Genomic DNA, 18,308 nt, shown 5'->3' on the forward strand with positions numbered 1-18,308 from the left:
TTAGGGAATAGCTAACATGTGAGTGACAGCCTGTACCACCCAATGAAGATGGTACAGTACAGAGCAGGTCAGATTTTGTCATCAGCTACATATCGTATGGACATTCTAATGAATGTAATGTAAAATCAGCTGTCAGGAGTTCAGGAACTTTGTGATGTCACAACAAATCAGTCACTGCCCTCAGCCACACCCCAGCCCATCGACAACCACCATCCAAATTTTATAAGATTTGGTGTCTCTCGCTGTTTACCTGTAATTTCATTTATTTTCGTTTGTGAAAATGTACATAATTTTTCATCGTGCGAGTCATTTCTGGTGTAAATTTGTGGATCCATTAAGAGATCTGGGACCTTATTTATAAATGTGGTGTACGTAAAAAAAAAAATAAAAAAAGCCTTGTGTGTGCATTGATTCTCTCAGTGTGCAACAATGACAAAGCTTTCTTCTTCTTCTACGTCACTTTCCATGCCAAGGCTGTGATTTCTAAAAAAAAAAAAAACCAGACTTGACGGGAGAATGTGCGCACCCCTAAGCCACCTGACGAGCACAATGATCCTAAATATAAACCCAAAGCAACCAAAGAAGCTTCACAGGTGGAAAAGTCAAGATGACTACATAAATTCATCTTGATTGTGACCCATTGCTTTTGGGCGTATGTTCACTTTTAGTAACGATCCTACGCAGAATTTTAGAAATGAGGCCCCTGGTCCTTTAAGAAAGATTTGAACAAGTAATTGCTGTCTCAGCTCTGGCCGCCTGTTAAGGAGGCAGCTGGTGGCCACACTGATAACATTACTGGACTGGCATAAATTTGAATTATTGATAGTTGATTTAGAGAATTTGATGAACAGGTTAGTGCTTGTGAATTGGATGAGGCCTTACCACCAGTCTCGCTGTCATGGTAGTTAGGATCAAAGCCTCTCTCCAACATCTTCACCACTTTGTCCACCTGATTGTGCTGGATGAGTTCCATGAACTTCCTCAAATTGGCCTGCACAACCACACAAAAAGAGAGAGCTTTTACAGTGAGAACAAAGAGCATTAGTAGGTGTGAGAGAGAAAACTGGAATGGACATAGGTTCAAAGTTTTAAAGAGACTAAAATAGAAGCTGAGACAGAAAGGCGCAGGGGGTCAAAAAATAAATAAATGAAAAAACCGAGGGTGAAAAATGGAAACGTTGGAAAAACAGCATGAAAAAGAGGGAGGGTGGCTGGCTAAAATGGGGGAATTGTGAACGGATTATAAACCTACTGAAATAAGGAGGCAGGAGGGGAGATGACAGTATTCAGACTGTCGCAGTTGTGCTGCTCTCTTTCCAGGCCGCATGATAAAAATAGATAAGAGAGCAGCTCCCCAAAGGAGAGAAGAAAATGAGCAAAGAAGAATGAGATAGCAGAGGAACAAAAAGGCAATGGAAAGCAATAAAATGATCGATTTGGAGGAAATGGGGAACAATACATAAGGATGATAACAATGGTAAGGTTGGCATGACCCTGATCCCGAAAAAGGGGTTTACATTTTCACGATACACGTCAACATCGACACACCTGAAAAAACACCTCATGGCAGTATATGTATATATATATTTTAGATAGTTTAGAGGTTTTTCGAAATGTAGGCGTTTCCATTACCAGTTTGTTATTGCAACATTTAAGTTTTGCGCATTTCTATGGGGTAATGGAAACGCACCTGTTGGTAGTATGTTTCACACGGCAAAAGGATTCAAAAGGAAGCTCTACTGGGAATACTGATGTTGAGATGGCAGCCGTGTATTTTGCTGAGGGCAATATGAAGTGGGAAACTACCGACCCCCAGGTATCTTCACATCATTAAATCTGGAAATCATTAAAAAGGTTTGGGCACTCCTGCCCCGCACACGGGTCTTTTAATTATTGTTGTCCAATACTAGGCTTTGGTTAATATTCAGCAAATTCACAATGTCGCTCACCACAAATAATTTCATGGTATTGAAAAATGCTGCATTGTTTATACCTCAAACAATAACGTCAATATAATTGACTACACAATGATATCGTATATTGCAACACAAGACTGTATTGTGTCATTATATTTTGATTATTGCCTACAGCCTATCAAACAAAGCACAGCAGAAAATAATACTGATATCTCTGTACAGACGTTGTGCAGCAGAGGAGTGCTCACTCAGAGCATATTTGAGAGCTAACACTCATGAAAGGCAAATCTTTAGAAATGGACCTATTTTTTACTTTATTTTCAATTTCAATGTCAACCTGAAAATTAAGCAAAAACAATGACTGACAAAGGATCCGCTTCTTCATACTGATCCATCAGAAATGTCTGAATCATTAGATGATATTAACATACCTCTGAATTTTCTGTGTGCCTGAAGATTAGTATATGACAGCATCGTGGACAGACTCTTGAAATGAGAACACCTATTTCAACTGACTAAGTGAAACCAGGCAGGTGGGACCACGTGGACAGAGAGCAGCTGTTTAGATATCAGGCATGATGAGTCACTGCCAGTTCAATATCTGGAAATGTCAAGGGTTCACACACATGGCCCTGTGTTTTCATGCAATGTTTTATTAAATGTAGCTGAGGTGTCCCCTGTGAGTGTGCATATACACCTTTATATATGTGTGTGTTTGTGTTTATCTGTGGGCTCAGTGGGCTCTCTCTCGCTCCTCAAACATGTTGGGAGGCTGGCGGTTGATTGGCTGTCTCAGTGTGAACTTCAGCCAACCATAGAACTCCAGACTGTGTGGCAAACAGGATTAGCTCCAAGAAGTGGAATCAGCAACCCCCCCCCCCACCACCAACAAAACAGAGCAAGAATTGATCCTAAATTCCAAATAAATGTGTGTTTTAACAGAGATTTATTTTCTGGATAAGTATATTTGTGAATACATTAGTTTGTTTGAGGAATCATCTCCTTGCTCCACATTTATAAAACATGGTTTTCCTTTTTATGCCTTTTTTAATTTTCAGTCTCCCTCCTCGCTGGTTACCTGTAGAACCAGAGCAGCTGTCAGTTTTCTATCGTGCCAGTAACAGAGAGCTGCCAGAAACACTTATATTTTGGCTGGTACAGGATTACAGTAGCTGTGGGACAGCAGCCCAGCGAGCTGATGACGACTACACAACAGCCGAGAGGCTGAAAAGCTTCAATTTACTGTAGACAGTTTATTTCAATTCATGTGGGAGGGATGAGAAGGAGGTAGGGGAAAAACAAAAAGACTCCCCCTGAACAGCTTCCAAACACAGAGGGTTTCCTTAACCGCCACAGAAGAAGAAGAGGAAATAAGTCCACACTGATGGGTCAGCAGACACTGCACGCTGCCTGAGTTTTTTTTTCCCACCATCCTTTTCTTGTCACAGTTCAAGCTGCCAAGAATTAAAACAAACAGATAATTCAATCTGTGAGAGCTCGTCCTTCTTTTATTATTTTCCTTTGGCAGCTGCTTTGGTGTGAAGCAGTCATGGCGGGGTTGTTTTCACACTGAGGCCTGTCCGCAGTCGGGCTCTGCTGAGCCACTCATGCAGGATTTACTCTTACTGCCAATGTCTCCCACTATCTCTTGTACAAAGCTGAGCAGTGACTAAAGAGTGATTCAGCTTCCCTGATCCAAACACTCGGTGTCAGGGAGGTTGTTCTGGGAGGAAAATCCTCTGGTATCCAGAAAACAATGTGTTTTTAATCATTCTTCTCTGAGTTGCAGTTGCAAACAAAATAATGAATCTCATGAATTCAATTAAATAATACAAGACATTTGAGACAGATCAAGTGAAGTCCAGCTGGAAGAAAAGTGTTTTCTCAACATTATGACCAGATCTGTACCTTTGTATGAAGTTTGGCGATCTGCTTCTCATCCACGTTAGGTTGTCTGTAGACTCTGCTCTTGTAGCGGAACTGTTAGGTGAAAGAAAAATGATTAAAATAAGAGAAAAATAATGGATCTAGAAAGACATTTGTTCAATCCCCGTTCCAATAACAGAACAGATCTGGAACCTGATAACCTCTGGATAAAAACTGTGAGTCAGAGAAGGTGAGAGAGTTGAGTTGAGAGAAGTTGTTCCAAAGAAAGGAGGATCACCGGGGAATCAAGCCTAAGAAGTGTTTTCTTTATTAATACCACATCATATTATCTTCATGGTGTCGGTGCTAGTGTGGGATATTTTAACAGAATTAGATTTCTTTATTTTTTCATTTCCAGGTGCTTTGTTTCAGGTGCTGGTCCCTCCACAGAATGGCTGTGTTTTCTGTAATTCAATAAAAAAATAGCAGATCCCAGGTAAAAAGTCAGAGAAACCAAATCAAATATTTGGATGTTGTGTGCTGCTGAGGAAGGCTTGGCAGTTGTTGTTGAGGGCACTGAATGCTTTGTTGTGGAGAAAAAAGTTCAGACAGCTGATCTTAAGGCAGTTTCTGAATAGAGGCTGGGAGCATTTCTCTGTGATGACTGATTTGTAAACATATGGAGGTCTACCTGTAGATGGTATGGACATTTTAGAATGAAATTACATAAAGATCAATGAAGCTAATCCAGGATGCTGCATCTCAGACACAATGAATACTCAAGTTTCAAACTGATTAATCAAAAAGGACATTGAAATATTGCTCGAGCTTGAACCATGATTGATGACAATGTAGCTTATCTGAAAGGGTGCTCCCAATGTGACAAGTCATCCAAGGTCTCATCTTTTTCAGTGTCCTTTAGATTCTTGTTTTAGGTTTTGACTAAATGGTTTAGGCTCTGAGGTCTCATCAAGCATTTAGCAACTTGAAGACAAATAGCTTCAGGGCTCAGTTTCTGGATGCAGGCTGTGTGAACTAAGCTTTAAAGAATTACTGGTTCGATATACTGTATGCCATTATCCTCCTCAGTGCTGCTTTCAGTCAATGAACTGGCCCTTTTTTCACTTTTTCTCTGTGCAGTAACAAGGGTATTTTTTTTCTGTATGTATTTATATCCTTTTTCTTCTACATACACAAATATAGTAGTCATAGGTTACAGAATAAGAAAAGTAATATAATTTGAACAGTTTATGTTTAGATTTAGCAAAATGAAAAAAGTCTTTTAGGTAGCATGCAGTCCCCATTCTCCTTTTATCAGGTCTCTTAGCTGTTTTTTAACTTTTTCATTTGATTTTATTCTTTTGGAAAAAAAAAAAAAAATTTGTGGCTTTTTCCTACATATTTATATTTTTACATATCTCATATCTGCTGCTTTCATTCTTGAGGAAGCAATTCTAACATGATGTCATTTCAACCTGAGGATCAATGAAACACTGTTCTTAATCTTATTCAGTTTCCATAACAACAAATATTGACTGTAATATAAACAGTAATCTGACTGGTCTGCAGCTTACCTCCAAAGATGGAACACCTTTGCTGATTGGCTGCGGGTACTCTCGAAGGATTCGCTCTTCGTCAAGGAATTTGCCATCCCTTCCATTGCTGGCTGGCTGGAAAAGCCCATAGTTGAGGACGTCTTTCAGGCTCTGATTAAGTGTACACAAGATCCGCTGCTTGGCAACCCAGACAGTTGCGTCTGGGTTGAACCGCATGCATTTCTGGTTGAAAGGGAAAAAGAATTAGTAAGGGAAGGCCGGAGCACTGGCTGGCAGCACAAATTAAACACTTGTGAGCTGGACTTCAAACTTTTGATTGACAGACGCAAATAGGTAGGGACCTCAGACTGATAAGAGGACTGAGAGGATTAGAATAGAAACACAGAACAATGGCAGCCAATCACTTTCAGTCAGACACATCCAAACTGGTCCTTTAATAATACAAACCCTGTTCCAGTTACGACAAATGTACCGAAGCGGCCAAGTGCTTGTATTGTTTTATTGTTCCAGTACTATATGCTAAACAGGGCCACGTCCCTCACTGAGGGTGTCATTGACACAACTCCTTTGCCCCCTGGTCTTCCCCAGGCCAAGTTTCCTTGGACTGGAAAAACAGACAATGCAAGATTCACAGCCTGGTCTGAATAAGAGAGGATTATGGGCCATGTGCCATGGTATTCAGCGTCTGTGAGTGTTTACAGCTCGATGTGCTGCTCGGTTGATGATAGGAGTGCTGCTTCTGTGATAAAGGCTGAAAGGATGAGCAGTCTGTGAACCCACCCTAACCGTAATCCTCCCGCCTGGCGTGGAGTGTGCAGAGAAGGAGAGAGGAGGCTGGAAAGATTAAGTGTAGAAGGTGTACAGAAGCAGATGTCTGGCATCTGGCGGCAACTGTTCGTACTGACACCGGCTTTCTTTTCCCCCCTGCTGGGTTATGACAGTTGGAAATTTCCATCGGTTCCTATTAATGCTGGCTCCTGAGCTCTCAATGCTGATTCAACCTGAACAGTGAGCACAAGGTGTCCAGGCAGCTGAGAGTGAATTCTATCCAAAGTATCAGGACAAAGATCCCAGTGAAGGTCCGAGGTTATCACTGTGGGCACTGTCCCTGCAGACAAAACACAACTCCACAAAAATACTTCCTGCATTGCTCTTGTTTATATTGTTTAAAAGAAAAGTAAAGAGCAATGTTTTTCAGCATGGTACTGCCGTGTTTAACCCTGTTTGAGTGCCTGTGCCTTATCTGGCCTCTTCCATCTTCCTCCCACAATTCAAAAAGATCCATGTTCAGGTTAATTAGTGACTCTAAATTGTCCAGAGACGCGAATTCGAGTGAGAATGATTGTTCTCTACATGGCAGTACTTTTATAGACCTCTGATCTCGCCCAGTGTCAGTGATGACCGGCTCCAGCCACCCCCCAGCGACCTTGCATGGATGGGCCCAGCTCCTGAATGCCTATGTATGCTATGCTAACTGTATGGAAGATCTAGTGACTGTCCACAGCGGACATGGTGAACTTCAGCAAGAACCATAGTCACAGTAAAGAGAATTAAACTAATCTCAAATCAGACCAGAACTTCCCTTTAGAATCAGAATAATCTGGTTCTGATTGCAGCCACAATAACGGAAACAGTCTCAGCAGAGCCACTGCCTGTGAAAAGTCTACCCTCAAGTAGGCCATTGTGCCCAGTCTCTGAGCCATTAGCCAGAAAAGATGGTGTCTCCATCTGGGGAACAGAGCCGTGCACTGGCAAAGGAGAGGGGACGTGGATGAAATAAAGAGAGGCCAGCAATCTAAATACAGTGGAGGGGACAAGGACACAAAGAAGCAGGTGGGGAGAGTGAGAGGTCACCACTCTGTGCATCTGTCTTCTTCTGTGTTGGCCTGTTGGACCATTGTTAAAGCTGTTACAGTCTTCAGGCTCATTATAACAATTTCCAGTGTGGACAGGAGACAAAAGTTAAAGGGGCAGTTTCACATTTGGGAGAAAAATTTCTTTTTCTCCCATTAGTAGTGGAGCTGAGGTGATGACCTTATTTCAGCATCAAAACTGGAAGAGGTGCAACTTTATAAAACACAGTTAATTTCATCTGTAACAGAGAACAAAGATCCAAGCAGGGATTACAGAGGAGGTGGCAGATAGCCCTGAAACAAACTCAGGTCAAACATGGCCTCTTTTAGGTTTGCTGCTGTTGCTGTTTTTGTTGGTACCTCAGTTGTTGTTGTTGTGTTTGTTTTAGGTTGTTGCTTTCTTTAATATTGAACCGGTCTGTACTGTAACCAAACCTTTGACATGAAATATTTTCTACACGTTCTATTTATCTATCTATATATAGATAGAGGAGCTGCAGGTGTTGAATAAAATCGGGCTGATTTCCATGAGCGCCGGTCTTTATGCTAAGCTATGCTAACTGCTTCCAGCTCCATAATTACCTCACAGATACAATGAAATCCTCTTCACATATTTCCCTTTTGGCCAACCCTTTTGTTACATGTACAGATTCCTGCCATAAAAAGAGCTGGAGTATGTGCTCTTGCTGTGCATCTGTGTGCACTCAATTTATTCATTTGTGTTTGATTTGCAAGTGGAAAGTGTGACTTAATCACATGATCAAGTGGAACCATTGAGTGCTCAGTGATGAATGTAGAATCGGGAGCATTAGAGCATACATGTGATGGAGCTTAGTGCACATGTGAACACAGACACACACGCACACACACTTTTTGTCACTGGAGCTAGAACCACTGAGTTAATGACATCAAAGGCTCATGAGTTCAGTTCAGGGTCGATGCTGCACTTTGAGGAACTAAAACTTCTGGATTACACTCACACGCTGTACCTTTATTCTGCTCAGGTTCAGAACGGGACAAAGCCCCTTTACAAAGTAATGCTGAGTTCCTGCTAGAGCTGTGTGTTAAGGTTGCATTAGCTTCAGTGGTCACACAAATGAAAAAGATGTGTTAGGTAAAAATGGCATGAAGGGTCAAAATAAAGGAGGGAAACCTCCTTTCTTCTTTCTCTCCCTCTGTTTTGTTCTGCAAGTGCATGATGGGGAAATACTATCACTCTCCGTACTGTCATGGGCATCCAATGTGAAGCTATCTGAAACAGCTCTCCGTCCCCCAGGCCACGCACACACATCAAGCAAAGCACTGCAGAACAAAGCTGCATCAGCTACACATGAAACACATGAAACTACTGTACTGGCTGCTCGTCCACAGGGAGTTACAGTTCAGTGCTGCTGCTCTTTGATGATAAACCGTCGTATCCAAACGAAGGAATGTCAGTAAAGCAATATCCATTAACAGTCACTGTGCATGCATGCAGCTGAAGTTCACAGGAGCTTCAGAAGAGAAATACTCCATGCTGCGCTACCCTACTGTACATAAACCACAATTGGGCTTTCATCAATCGATTGCAGATAATCGATTCATGGCACTGTATGTAAATAAAACATTTATAAGTCCCAAGGTTAAGATTAATAAAACATCCACAGACCCATTAATAAATACATCAGAGTTAAAGTGGAAGAACTGATGTGAAATGAATTCAGTTTTTCTTTTCGATAAAGATGATGTCATTTTGTTTTCAGTCCCTCCTTGGTTCACATTGGCTGCCCAGCTTCAGCTCATGAAATTTCAAGAAATGTATGGTGTCATTAAAAATAATACATGTCTAGTGTTGTACCATCACCAACACAAGAAAACGATGAGCAAAACCAGTGGCTACAGTGAACAGTTTCAAGAAGTGAAAACTGTATATATGATAGTTTTGTTACACCTAGATGAAATATTTTATTTGCTACAGTTTGAATGATTATGGTTACAGCTCAATAAAATAAAAAATCTGGTTTCTCAGATACGTTTTTTCCTAAGACCAATCAAATCTGATTTACAATACAAAAATGTTAGATTTCTCAGAAGAATCTCTGTTTATGTCCTCAATAGTCAGTCGAGGATCCTTTAGCAGGAATTATTGAATTAGTGTGGCGTGGAATGGAGATCAGCTTGTAGCTCTGCTGAGGCCTTACTGCAGCCCAGGTGGCTCCGATAGCAGCTGTCAGCCCGTCTGGACTGTTGGTTTTGTTGTTTCTCATTTTTCTCATGATAATAGGCCATAGATTCTCCATGTGGTTCTGGTCAGACTAGGCATATAATATGGATTCTAAAAGGGTGCTAGTGACTAGAGTCATGTGACTGAAGTTTGCAGAGCCTGTACTAAACAGGGAATGCACTAGGGCGTGGCAACTATGTGGCTGGCAGACTTCACCACACTGGATGACCTGCCCCACAATCAGGTCAATTCCGCCTCTTACTCCTCCTTACCTCCACCTTTTCTTTCAAACATGGCTTTCTTTGATGAAAAAAAAAAAAAAAACAAGCTGCCTGATGAACAAACTATAAACTGGAGGATTTGCAATGGCAGCTCACAAAGCAGTGATTTGTCCCTTAGACCGAACTTGGTTGATTTCCGTTCACACCTTTCAGTCTGAGGCAAAGACTAATTTCAATTATGCACCATTTATATGCTGGTACCCAACTAACACAAGGATTGTTATATATATATATATATATATATATTTATATATATATATAAAAAGCTTGTCCATTCATTTACTCTCCTTTCTGTGCTTCCACACGTTTATGATCTTGTCATCGGCTCCCAAATCCTCCACCTGCTCTGACTGATCAATACTGAGGCTCAGCCGTGTCTTATTGACCCGTGATGCACCCACACAGCCTAATATCGCTGCTGTTGCTCATCTACAAATTGTCAGCTTCAGGTATCTACAATAAGTAGTTTCCCTTACAATACATATTAATAATACACCTCCCCCGGCTTGAAACCCACACCATCGCCTACGCACAGATCTGAAGTCACCCACACATGGATTCATTAAAGGTCTTTATGGCTTTACATCCAAACGGAGACTGGAAGATAATGGCTTTAACAAGCTTAACACGTCAGAGGAGGATCATGAATATTTAAAGTTTAACCCCATAATATCAACACATGCACATGAATGGATTTTTCCAGCACACGATAATTAATGCATGTATGAACGCATTCATACTTCGTTATCAGGCAACTCTATCAACTATTAAATCTCATGAGAAGATTTGATTTTAATTAGTTTTTTGTGTTTCCTGAAAAATCTGAAAAAAACGATTATTTTAAGAAGGCGTCGAAATATGCTAAGCATACACACAACACTACAGAAGTGTTAACAGGGTTGTGTTGCAGCCCTGGGAGGTCAACACATGTCAATCAGTCCGGCAACACAATTGCAAACCTGAGTGCCTGGAGGAAACCCACGCAAGCACGGGGAGAACACGGTGAAAACTTCGCACAGAAAGGAACTAAACCGGGGCATCAGTGCTAACCACCATGCCACTGTGCCACCCTGGTTCAGTTGTATCCTTTGTGCTCTTAGTAGTGTGTTTGTATATTTGCTGTGGCATGTGTATTTACAGCACATGTGCTGACAAATTAGATTTTGTACGTTTTGTCTGCTTTCATGGTTTGAGCTCCATGACCATACTAAATAGCAAAATGTTGTGGTTTAGTAAGGAGAGACCTTTTTTCATACACATGTCAAAACCTAACATAACATCCACTCGCACATTCAGACAGCCACACACACTGCCATCTAACGCTATCCTCACCGTCTGCTGCAGGTCGGGGATGAGGACGCGGATGACTAGCGAGTTTGTGTGGATGTTGTCCATGCAGTGCTGTGTTGGCTCTGCTGTGGCTCTTATGGTCTCGTAGATAGTTTCCTCATGGGAGCTTTCAGAGGCGTCGTCGTCAGAGTAGTCTGAAAAGCTCTGGGCCATCTCTTCCTCACTGGAGGTTGGGCTCCGGGGCATAGTCAGCAGGCCCGCTGGGTTCAGCTGCTAGGACAGAGGAGGAGGGGGGTCAGACTTATAACCTGATGGTTCATTAAAAAGGGAAGTGTGGACCAGATTCAGAAAACATCAATTACACCAAATGCAATACAAGAGAACCCTGAACTTGAGAAGACCCGAACCATAAGGGACTGTAGTAACTGTACGACAATATGATTTATTAGCCATGCAGCCATGGCATCACAGAGATCGGATTAAAACGTTTAGAAAAAACTATGTTCTCACAATTTGTCACTGCAAATTCAAATGGTTTCCTTAGTAAACCACATTGGAACTCCAGGTTTGAATATAATCTATTCACCAAATAATAATAACAATGATCTTTACTAATCTGAGCACCTAAAATCTGGGTTATCATGTGTTTAATGAATATATAAAATTGATAAACCCTCTTGAGGATAAACCCTTTGAGAGCATGTAGTTTTCCAAAGGGGTCATCCATAAAAGTAAGAGATTTCAACGTGAACTGATAAAACAATTAAACTACTCAGCAGCTAAACCCGCACTTCATCGATTTTAAGAGACACTTCAGGGCAAAGTGGGCGCTCTGTTTGTCCTAATGAGGCACTTAAAGCTGTTTTCTGTAATCTTTAAGACCTATCGCAGAAGACACAGCCAATCCCAGCTGACAGACCGCTGCAGTCCATCTCCAACAGTGAGTTTCATGTTAAAATGTCCAAATTTACAGGAGAAATGAACACGTTCACAGTCTGGTACAAAAACAGTCCTGGTGTCTACAGCTGGTTTCTCCATTTTTCTAGAACTCATCACATTTTCAACTATTGCAGTAATTGAAGTCATTCAGGTCAGAAGTGATTAGCTTCTATGTCTAGTTGCTACATAATTTGAGTACCTGAAGGTGCTGTTGCTGTGTTTATCCTGCAAATAGCAGACAAATAATTTAAGTCATTGGTTAATTTATATATATATTTTTAACTTATTATATGTTATTATTACTGTATTAACACTAATCAACATAAGTGGTTTGCTAGCTTAGCTCACTAGTTACCCAGCAAATGGATTAGCCTTTGATTAGCCTTCAAACCAGACTCTCAACTTGTTGATGCTAATAGGAACGTGTGTCATTTACGGACCCACAACTATTGAAGCGTCGCCAGCTTAACCTGAAATCCATCTAATCAGAAAAGCGGAGTGCCCACAGGAAGCCTGCTCACACCCAGCTGCTTAAAGCTATATGTTCTTGTTAACGCTGCACCGCTGTGCCACCGCTAATTTATCAGCGTTTCAATAAAATGAATCTGAGAGTAAGCTGCTTTGTTGGCAGTTGCTTGCATCAGGTTTCTCATATCATTGTACACTGAACATATTTGACCGTTAGTCAAAGAAAACTAATTTTTTTAACTGAAATATTCATTAATTATTTGAGACAATTTGACCGTTAATTATGGGTAATCATTAATTGCATCCCTGCACAGACTGATGTTTTGTTTTATTTTGTTTAACTTTTAAATAAACGGTTTCAGATGTAAAACTTGTTGCAACACAAACTGAAAGGCACCAAACGACCAATGTGTGCACGAAACACAAATCCCGTCTCTGGAACTGGTTGGACATTTTACAAGTTGACTTCTCAGATGCTGTTGCTGCTGTGCCATCAACACAATTGCTTCTTTTCATCAACACTGAAGAGCAGCTCATCCATCTTTCTCATTTCATCAGTAAGGCACACAAGTTTTTGCTTCATTAAAAGAGCAGCTCTTCACTCAGAAAACCAAGAGATCACAGATGAGGCATTTCTGAGTTTTGTGTCACCCTGCAAAAGATCAAATGTTTGTGTTTATGTATGTGTGTGTCACTTTGTCAAGGTATTGTTCCGAAACCTGGCCACTGCTGATGTCTTTGGACAAAAACGATACGTTTTCGGTGAGATGTGCACTCAAGGGATTTTTCTTCTCACTGGTAATTTTCACTTCTTCTTTTTTTTTTTCCACCAGATAATGGACACAAAAAAAGTTACCTTGAAATGGGAGCTGTCTTGTTTAACAAGGAATTGCCAGTTTTCTGAGCAGTCATTTCTTCATAATTGCACATCTTCATTCTGACTTCCTCCTGAATATATCACGTATAATTTCCTTTCATGCTTTTCATCTCAGGCATTTTCTCTTAAATGTTGGCTGACTGCTTTATGAATGATGATTTGACATTTTGATGCAGATTTGAGGTAAACCCTCAAAGAAACCAAGTCCTGCAAGGTTGAATGATCGGTCCAGATGTGCGGGAGTTTGGGGTGTGTCTGCGGGCTGTGTCTGTTTATTGTGACATCGCAAAGTCCCAGATGTCCTGAAACAGATAGTGGATCAGAAGTGATGGATAAGCACACAGAAGTAAAGCAGCAATGCTCCAGTCAAAGGCTCAGACAGAACCAATTCTTAAAGTTGTTCATATCATTAGAAGTCAGTGTCAGGTTCAGACAAATCAGGGGCTTTTAGAAAGAGCTGAAATGAGCTCAAAGGAAAAATAATGCTCCAAAGATGACACGATTTTTAGGAGTATAGGCTTCCTTGGGCCTTGAATGGTAAAGCAGTGATTGCTAGCACTGGTGAGTCTGATGCAACCTCCTGGCTTGGGGGCCGACTTCAGCACTTATGACTGACTGACTGACTGACTGACTGACAGTTTTCAGGAGATTGCACCATTCCAGTCACTTCTGGAGATCAGCCTCATTAACCTGATTGTGCGGCAGAAGGTGGTGAGATCTATCCGGTCTCTACTGCACCAAGTTAAGAGAGCTTCTCTAAGGCTTGGCTGCACTCAATGGCCCTAAATCCCTTCACTGTCTGTGGCTACTTCTGACCAAAAAAAAAAAAATGTGTGAATGTGTGGATGTGTGACACAAAGTGAGAGACAGAGAGGAGAGATATTACTTTGTAGTTTTTTTCCGTGTCTCTTCATGAATGCAGAGAGACACAGTGCCGTGTCAGTTGTGTGCTGGCCATTTCTGGTCGTCCCTGGACTAATTTCTCATCCACACTATTCCTCCATTCAGCAAGTAATTGAAAAGCTGAAAAGACTTCCAAAGTCTTTGTGTACCTAAGCGAGTATGCAGAGTTCATTAATGAATGCAGTAATCTGCTTTTGATTTGGACGTGTGTGTGAGGGTGAGAGAGCGAGCAGGAAAATTGAGAAAAATGTGTCTTGAGTGTAACTGTCTGTGACAGGAGGTTGTTTGAGGCCAAACCGAACACCTGTGAAGCTGACAAATGTTAGCAGGCTGGGAGCCATTAGAGCACGAAAAAGACATTCAATATTGTGCATTAAGTTACTGTGAAGCTGTAATCAATTGTCTTTTTATGACTCCAAACAAAGTCAATGGGTTTTCAGGCACTCCTTCAATATAGTGCTGCAGCCTCTGAGGGGAGAAAGGTACAGATGATTGGCTGTTGTTAGCCTGTTGGAAATTTGAGTGCAGGTACAACTTCTGAGTGATGGCGACCATAAACCTGGCACCCTTTTAGTTAACCTACAAACTCCCTGATGATGGTGTCAATCTCACCATGACATCATAAATTGGTTTGAAAGCTGTCACTTTGAAGCCTCCCATTTGTAAATAATAAAGTAATATAAGTAATTGAATAAGTAATTGGTGCAAAATTGTGATGTTATGTTAGTCCTTGCCTCAGACTTCATACGACACTAAAAGGCGTGAGTTGAAGACAACCATCTTCAGTTCAAGTGATGAAAGATTTTTTCTTTTTTTTTGGTTTTTGGAAACCAGACGAAACCATACTTGGAGGAAAATGGTGGCGGTGAGGAGAAGTGAGAACTGGATCTGACCTTCTCTGTAATCTATCCTGATTGGGTGTTACAGGCTGCCAACCACACAGTAGCCACTCCCCCAATATTCCCCATGCTTTATGGTCTATTTTCCTCTCAATGGAACCATCTTTTAAAAATGAACATTGTGTTTTAATGAAAACCTGAAACTAGAGACTGAGACTGTAAATTCATGAGGAAAATATTTGCTGAGTCAATTGAGAAGTAGGAACTTTTCCTTCATACTTGAATGCAATCCCACTTCATTTTACACACAGTGGAGTCGCATTATATATAATGAAAGTTTAAGACTCTTCTGTGTTGGCTTCGGTTTAAATACCCAGAGAGATGAAGTCATGATCCTTACCAGACACTTCTAATCTACGTAATCTAATCTAATCTACGTAGCTATGGCAGCACGAGTCAGGGGAGGTTTAGGTTTTAAATTTCCTGGTCGACCAGCAACAAGGACGTGATCCCTCAATGGCTTCCCACCTGAAAGGACAGCCAGGTGTGTTTGCTGTGGACACACACACCAAAGCAAAGTGCTCCCAACAATGTTATTTCTTCTGTATTGGCTGATTCATCTCACTGGCAGAATTTTGCAAGAATGTGCAGGACGAGATGTGATGTCTGATAATGTCATCAAACTATGATTGGCACTGGATGCTAATTAAGTTAGTCATAGACGAGTTTGGTTTCACTCTATGTAACCTGAGGAAAGAGCACCCATTATTTGAAATGGTAACTGCAAACACTTTTTGTTTTTCTTTTAGTGTGAAATGGGAGATGGTTCATTTAAATCAGACATTGAAAACATGGTTATTATCATTCTGGGAGGAGGAAAGGATCAGTGTGTGTTTCTGTGTGACGACCCAGAGCCTTTCTTTATTGCTACTTGTTGTTTTCTCATTCAAAGACCTTTTGCCTGCAAACAAATTCTGCCTCTCACAGAAATAAGACAGACAGCACTTCATCACAGCAGAACCACCTGATTTTATTCTAATGACACACTGCTCACTCAATTACTTTAACCAGGCGCATTACCAGTGATATTCAAACCAAACGCTCGCTGTAAATGAGCTGGTAGGCTACAGCCTCCTGTGACACTGATACACAGGGAAAAGAGAAGCCTCAGGCTCAGTATTTCTCTACTTCTGACTTGGAACTGGGAAAGTCAGCTAACAGAGCAGTCTTTCATTTGTATGATTTGCTCAAATCTTTCATCATCCTTTTCACACAGTGACTAAGTTCCTGACATTTAAATGGCCTGAGGACGTGTGCTGGAGCTGTTAGCTGCACTTGTGGCAGGCGGTTGCAATTTAGAAGCTATTTTGCTTTGAATCTTCCACTTAACAGCACATGACAAACAATCATCCTGGAACACACTTTTCAGCCTTGATCCATTAATGCCCATAAGACAGAAGGCTTTTTAGCAAGTTCCACTTTTTGTTGGCTGCATCTTCAACAACTGCAAATACTTCTTCTCACATGAAGGTCTGAAGACACTCTAGGGTGCATTGAGCACTCATGACGTCCAAACACTCAAACCACATTCAAATGTATCCTGGGCCACAGTTGGTCTTACCTCCCCATGTCCTCTCTCAGCATAATTAGTTTCAACTCAGTTTAAGCTATGACTGAAGAAAATGTTCCCTTGCAAATGTTTAAAACCATCAACTAAAACAGGCCCGAATTCCACAACTTTATCGGGGCCTGCAGTGGTGTTAAGCTATGAGGACAAATGCAGACAAATATGAATAAATAAATAAAAATAAAAAACAAACAAACAGAAACAGACTGAAAAACAGCTTCTACCAAAACATTATGGAAAAGGTTTGTATGATGCCTGCCGCTCTATTCAAAAACATGACAGACAGCTTCCAGACAGTTTGGTCAGTGTTGGAAATATTCAGGCGATGACTGAAACTGTTTGGTCAAAGCGACCCCAATATGGCGTCACTTGCACAATGCCCCCAGATAAGCAGTAGAAGATGAGTCACCACAGGAACCGCCTTTATGTGACGAAATGAGCCGTAAAACAGATGTTATAGCTGCGCTCTGGGATTTAAAAGCATATTGCTACATCTCAGGTACCTGTTAGATTTCTGTAGAATGTTTATTCATTTATAATAATGAGCGAGGAAGGAGGGAAATGATGTTTGCGCTTGATTTCCCTCCCAAAAGAGTACCGAGACATAATCTCTGTGGTCTTGCATCTGTGTGTCGGTTTGTGACGCCAGTTTGAGTTTGATTGATGCCAGTTGTGAAAATGTGAGTAAATCTACGTGTGTGTGTGTGTCTGTGTGTGATGGATCAATGACAGATGTCAAAAGTGACAAACTGCCTTCGGGGAACATGATTGACATGCATCTTTCCTCCTATTACACAGGCGTGTTTATTTGAAAAGCCTGTGAAATGTACATGGTGAATGACAGATGCCAGGCCGATAATATCCGATGCATCTACTACAGAGAGAGAAATGTACAGTAGTCCGACCCAGATCTGTCAATCTGACAGAGGACAATTGACAGAAACAGCTCAGGTTGCCATGCATCATACTTTCAGCTTAGATATAAATTCTTCTGTATTATAAACTGCAGCTACTAAAACTTACACACACACACACACGCACATGCACACCCACACACACACACACACACACACAACTACTTTCAACGAATGTGAGCAGAGAGAAAAAACAGTTATTGGTAAGAATCATTTCAAAATAACTTCTGAATGAGCAGAAATGTCAGCATTTGGTGTGACCGTAAGGGGCAGCACTTCTTTAAGAGGCAGATAATAATTCATCACTCTGATCTGCTGAGGAAGAAGAAAAGAGGATCAACATTTGGCAAAAGACCTCATATCTGCAAGCTACCCTGCATGGGCATAACTTCATTTTCTTCTTAACTAACACTAACATTAAGAAAATAGGATTGAGAATTGAATTTTAAATTACATCAAATATCCACAGTGATCCTTGTGACTCTTTTTTTATTTTTTTTTAAATAAGTAAATGGATTAAGAATAATTTTAAATAAAATCAATCCTTCCGCATGGTTTTGGACAAACCTTGGTGACTATCTGTTTTTGAGAGCTGTAAATTTTGCTGTGTCTTAGACCAGCTGAGTCGGGCTTTTGTCAGCAATAGAAAAGGAACTGGAATCAGGTGCTTATTCTGAACAAAGTGTTCCATCATAAAGCGAATGTTTGTAAGTTTCAAAGCTGGCATCCATGTCCCATCTCTCATTGCAGCCTTTTCACCCTCACAGGTGAAAGGG

General features: G+C 41.0%; 1 protein-coding gene across 1 annotated transcript in view; it reads right to left on the reverse strand.

The window, feature by feature from the left end:
* shank2b (SH3 and multiple ankyrin repeat domains 2b) overlaps nucleotides 1–18,308 on the reverse strand; it is a 150,565-nt gene that overhangs the window by 97,498 nt on the left and 34,759 nt on the right. The window contains exons 2-5 of the mRNA XM_029497817.1: nucleotides 11,008–11,235; nucleotides 5,357–5,560; nucleotides 3,825–3,896; nucleotides 883–991 (exon numbers count right to left, since the gene is read on the reverse strand). Of these exons, the coding sequence (XP_029353677.1) occupies nucleotides 883–991; nucleotides 3,825–3,896; nucleotides 5,357–5,560; nucleotides 11,008–11,211 (589 nt within the window). The 5' untranslated portion in view covers nucleotides 11,212–11,235. The remainder of the gene's footprint in view (nucleotides 1–882; nucleotides 992–3,824; nucleotides 3,897–5,356; nucleotides 5,561–11,007; nucleotides 11,236–18,308) is intronic.

The sequence above is a fragment of the Echeneis naucrates genome, chromosome 3 (genome assembly GCF_900963305.1).
Source record: "Echeneis naucrates chromosome 3, fEcheNa1.1, whole genome shotgun sequence".
NCBI lineage: Eukaryota > Metazoa > Chordata > Actinopteri > Carangiformes > Echeneidae > Echeneis > Echeneis naucrates.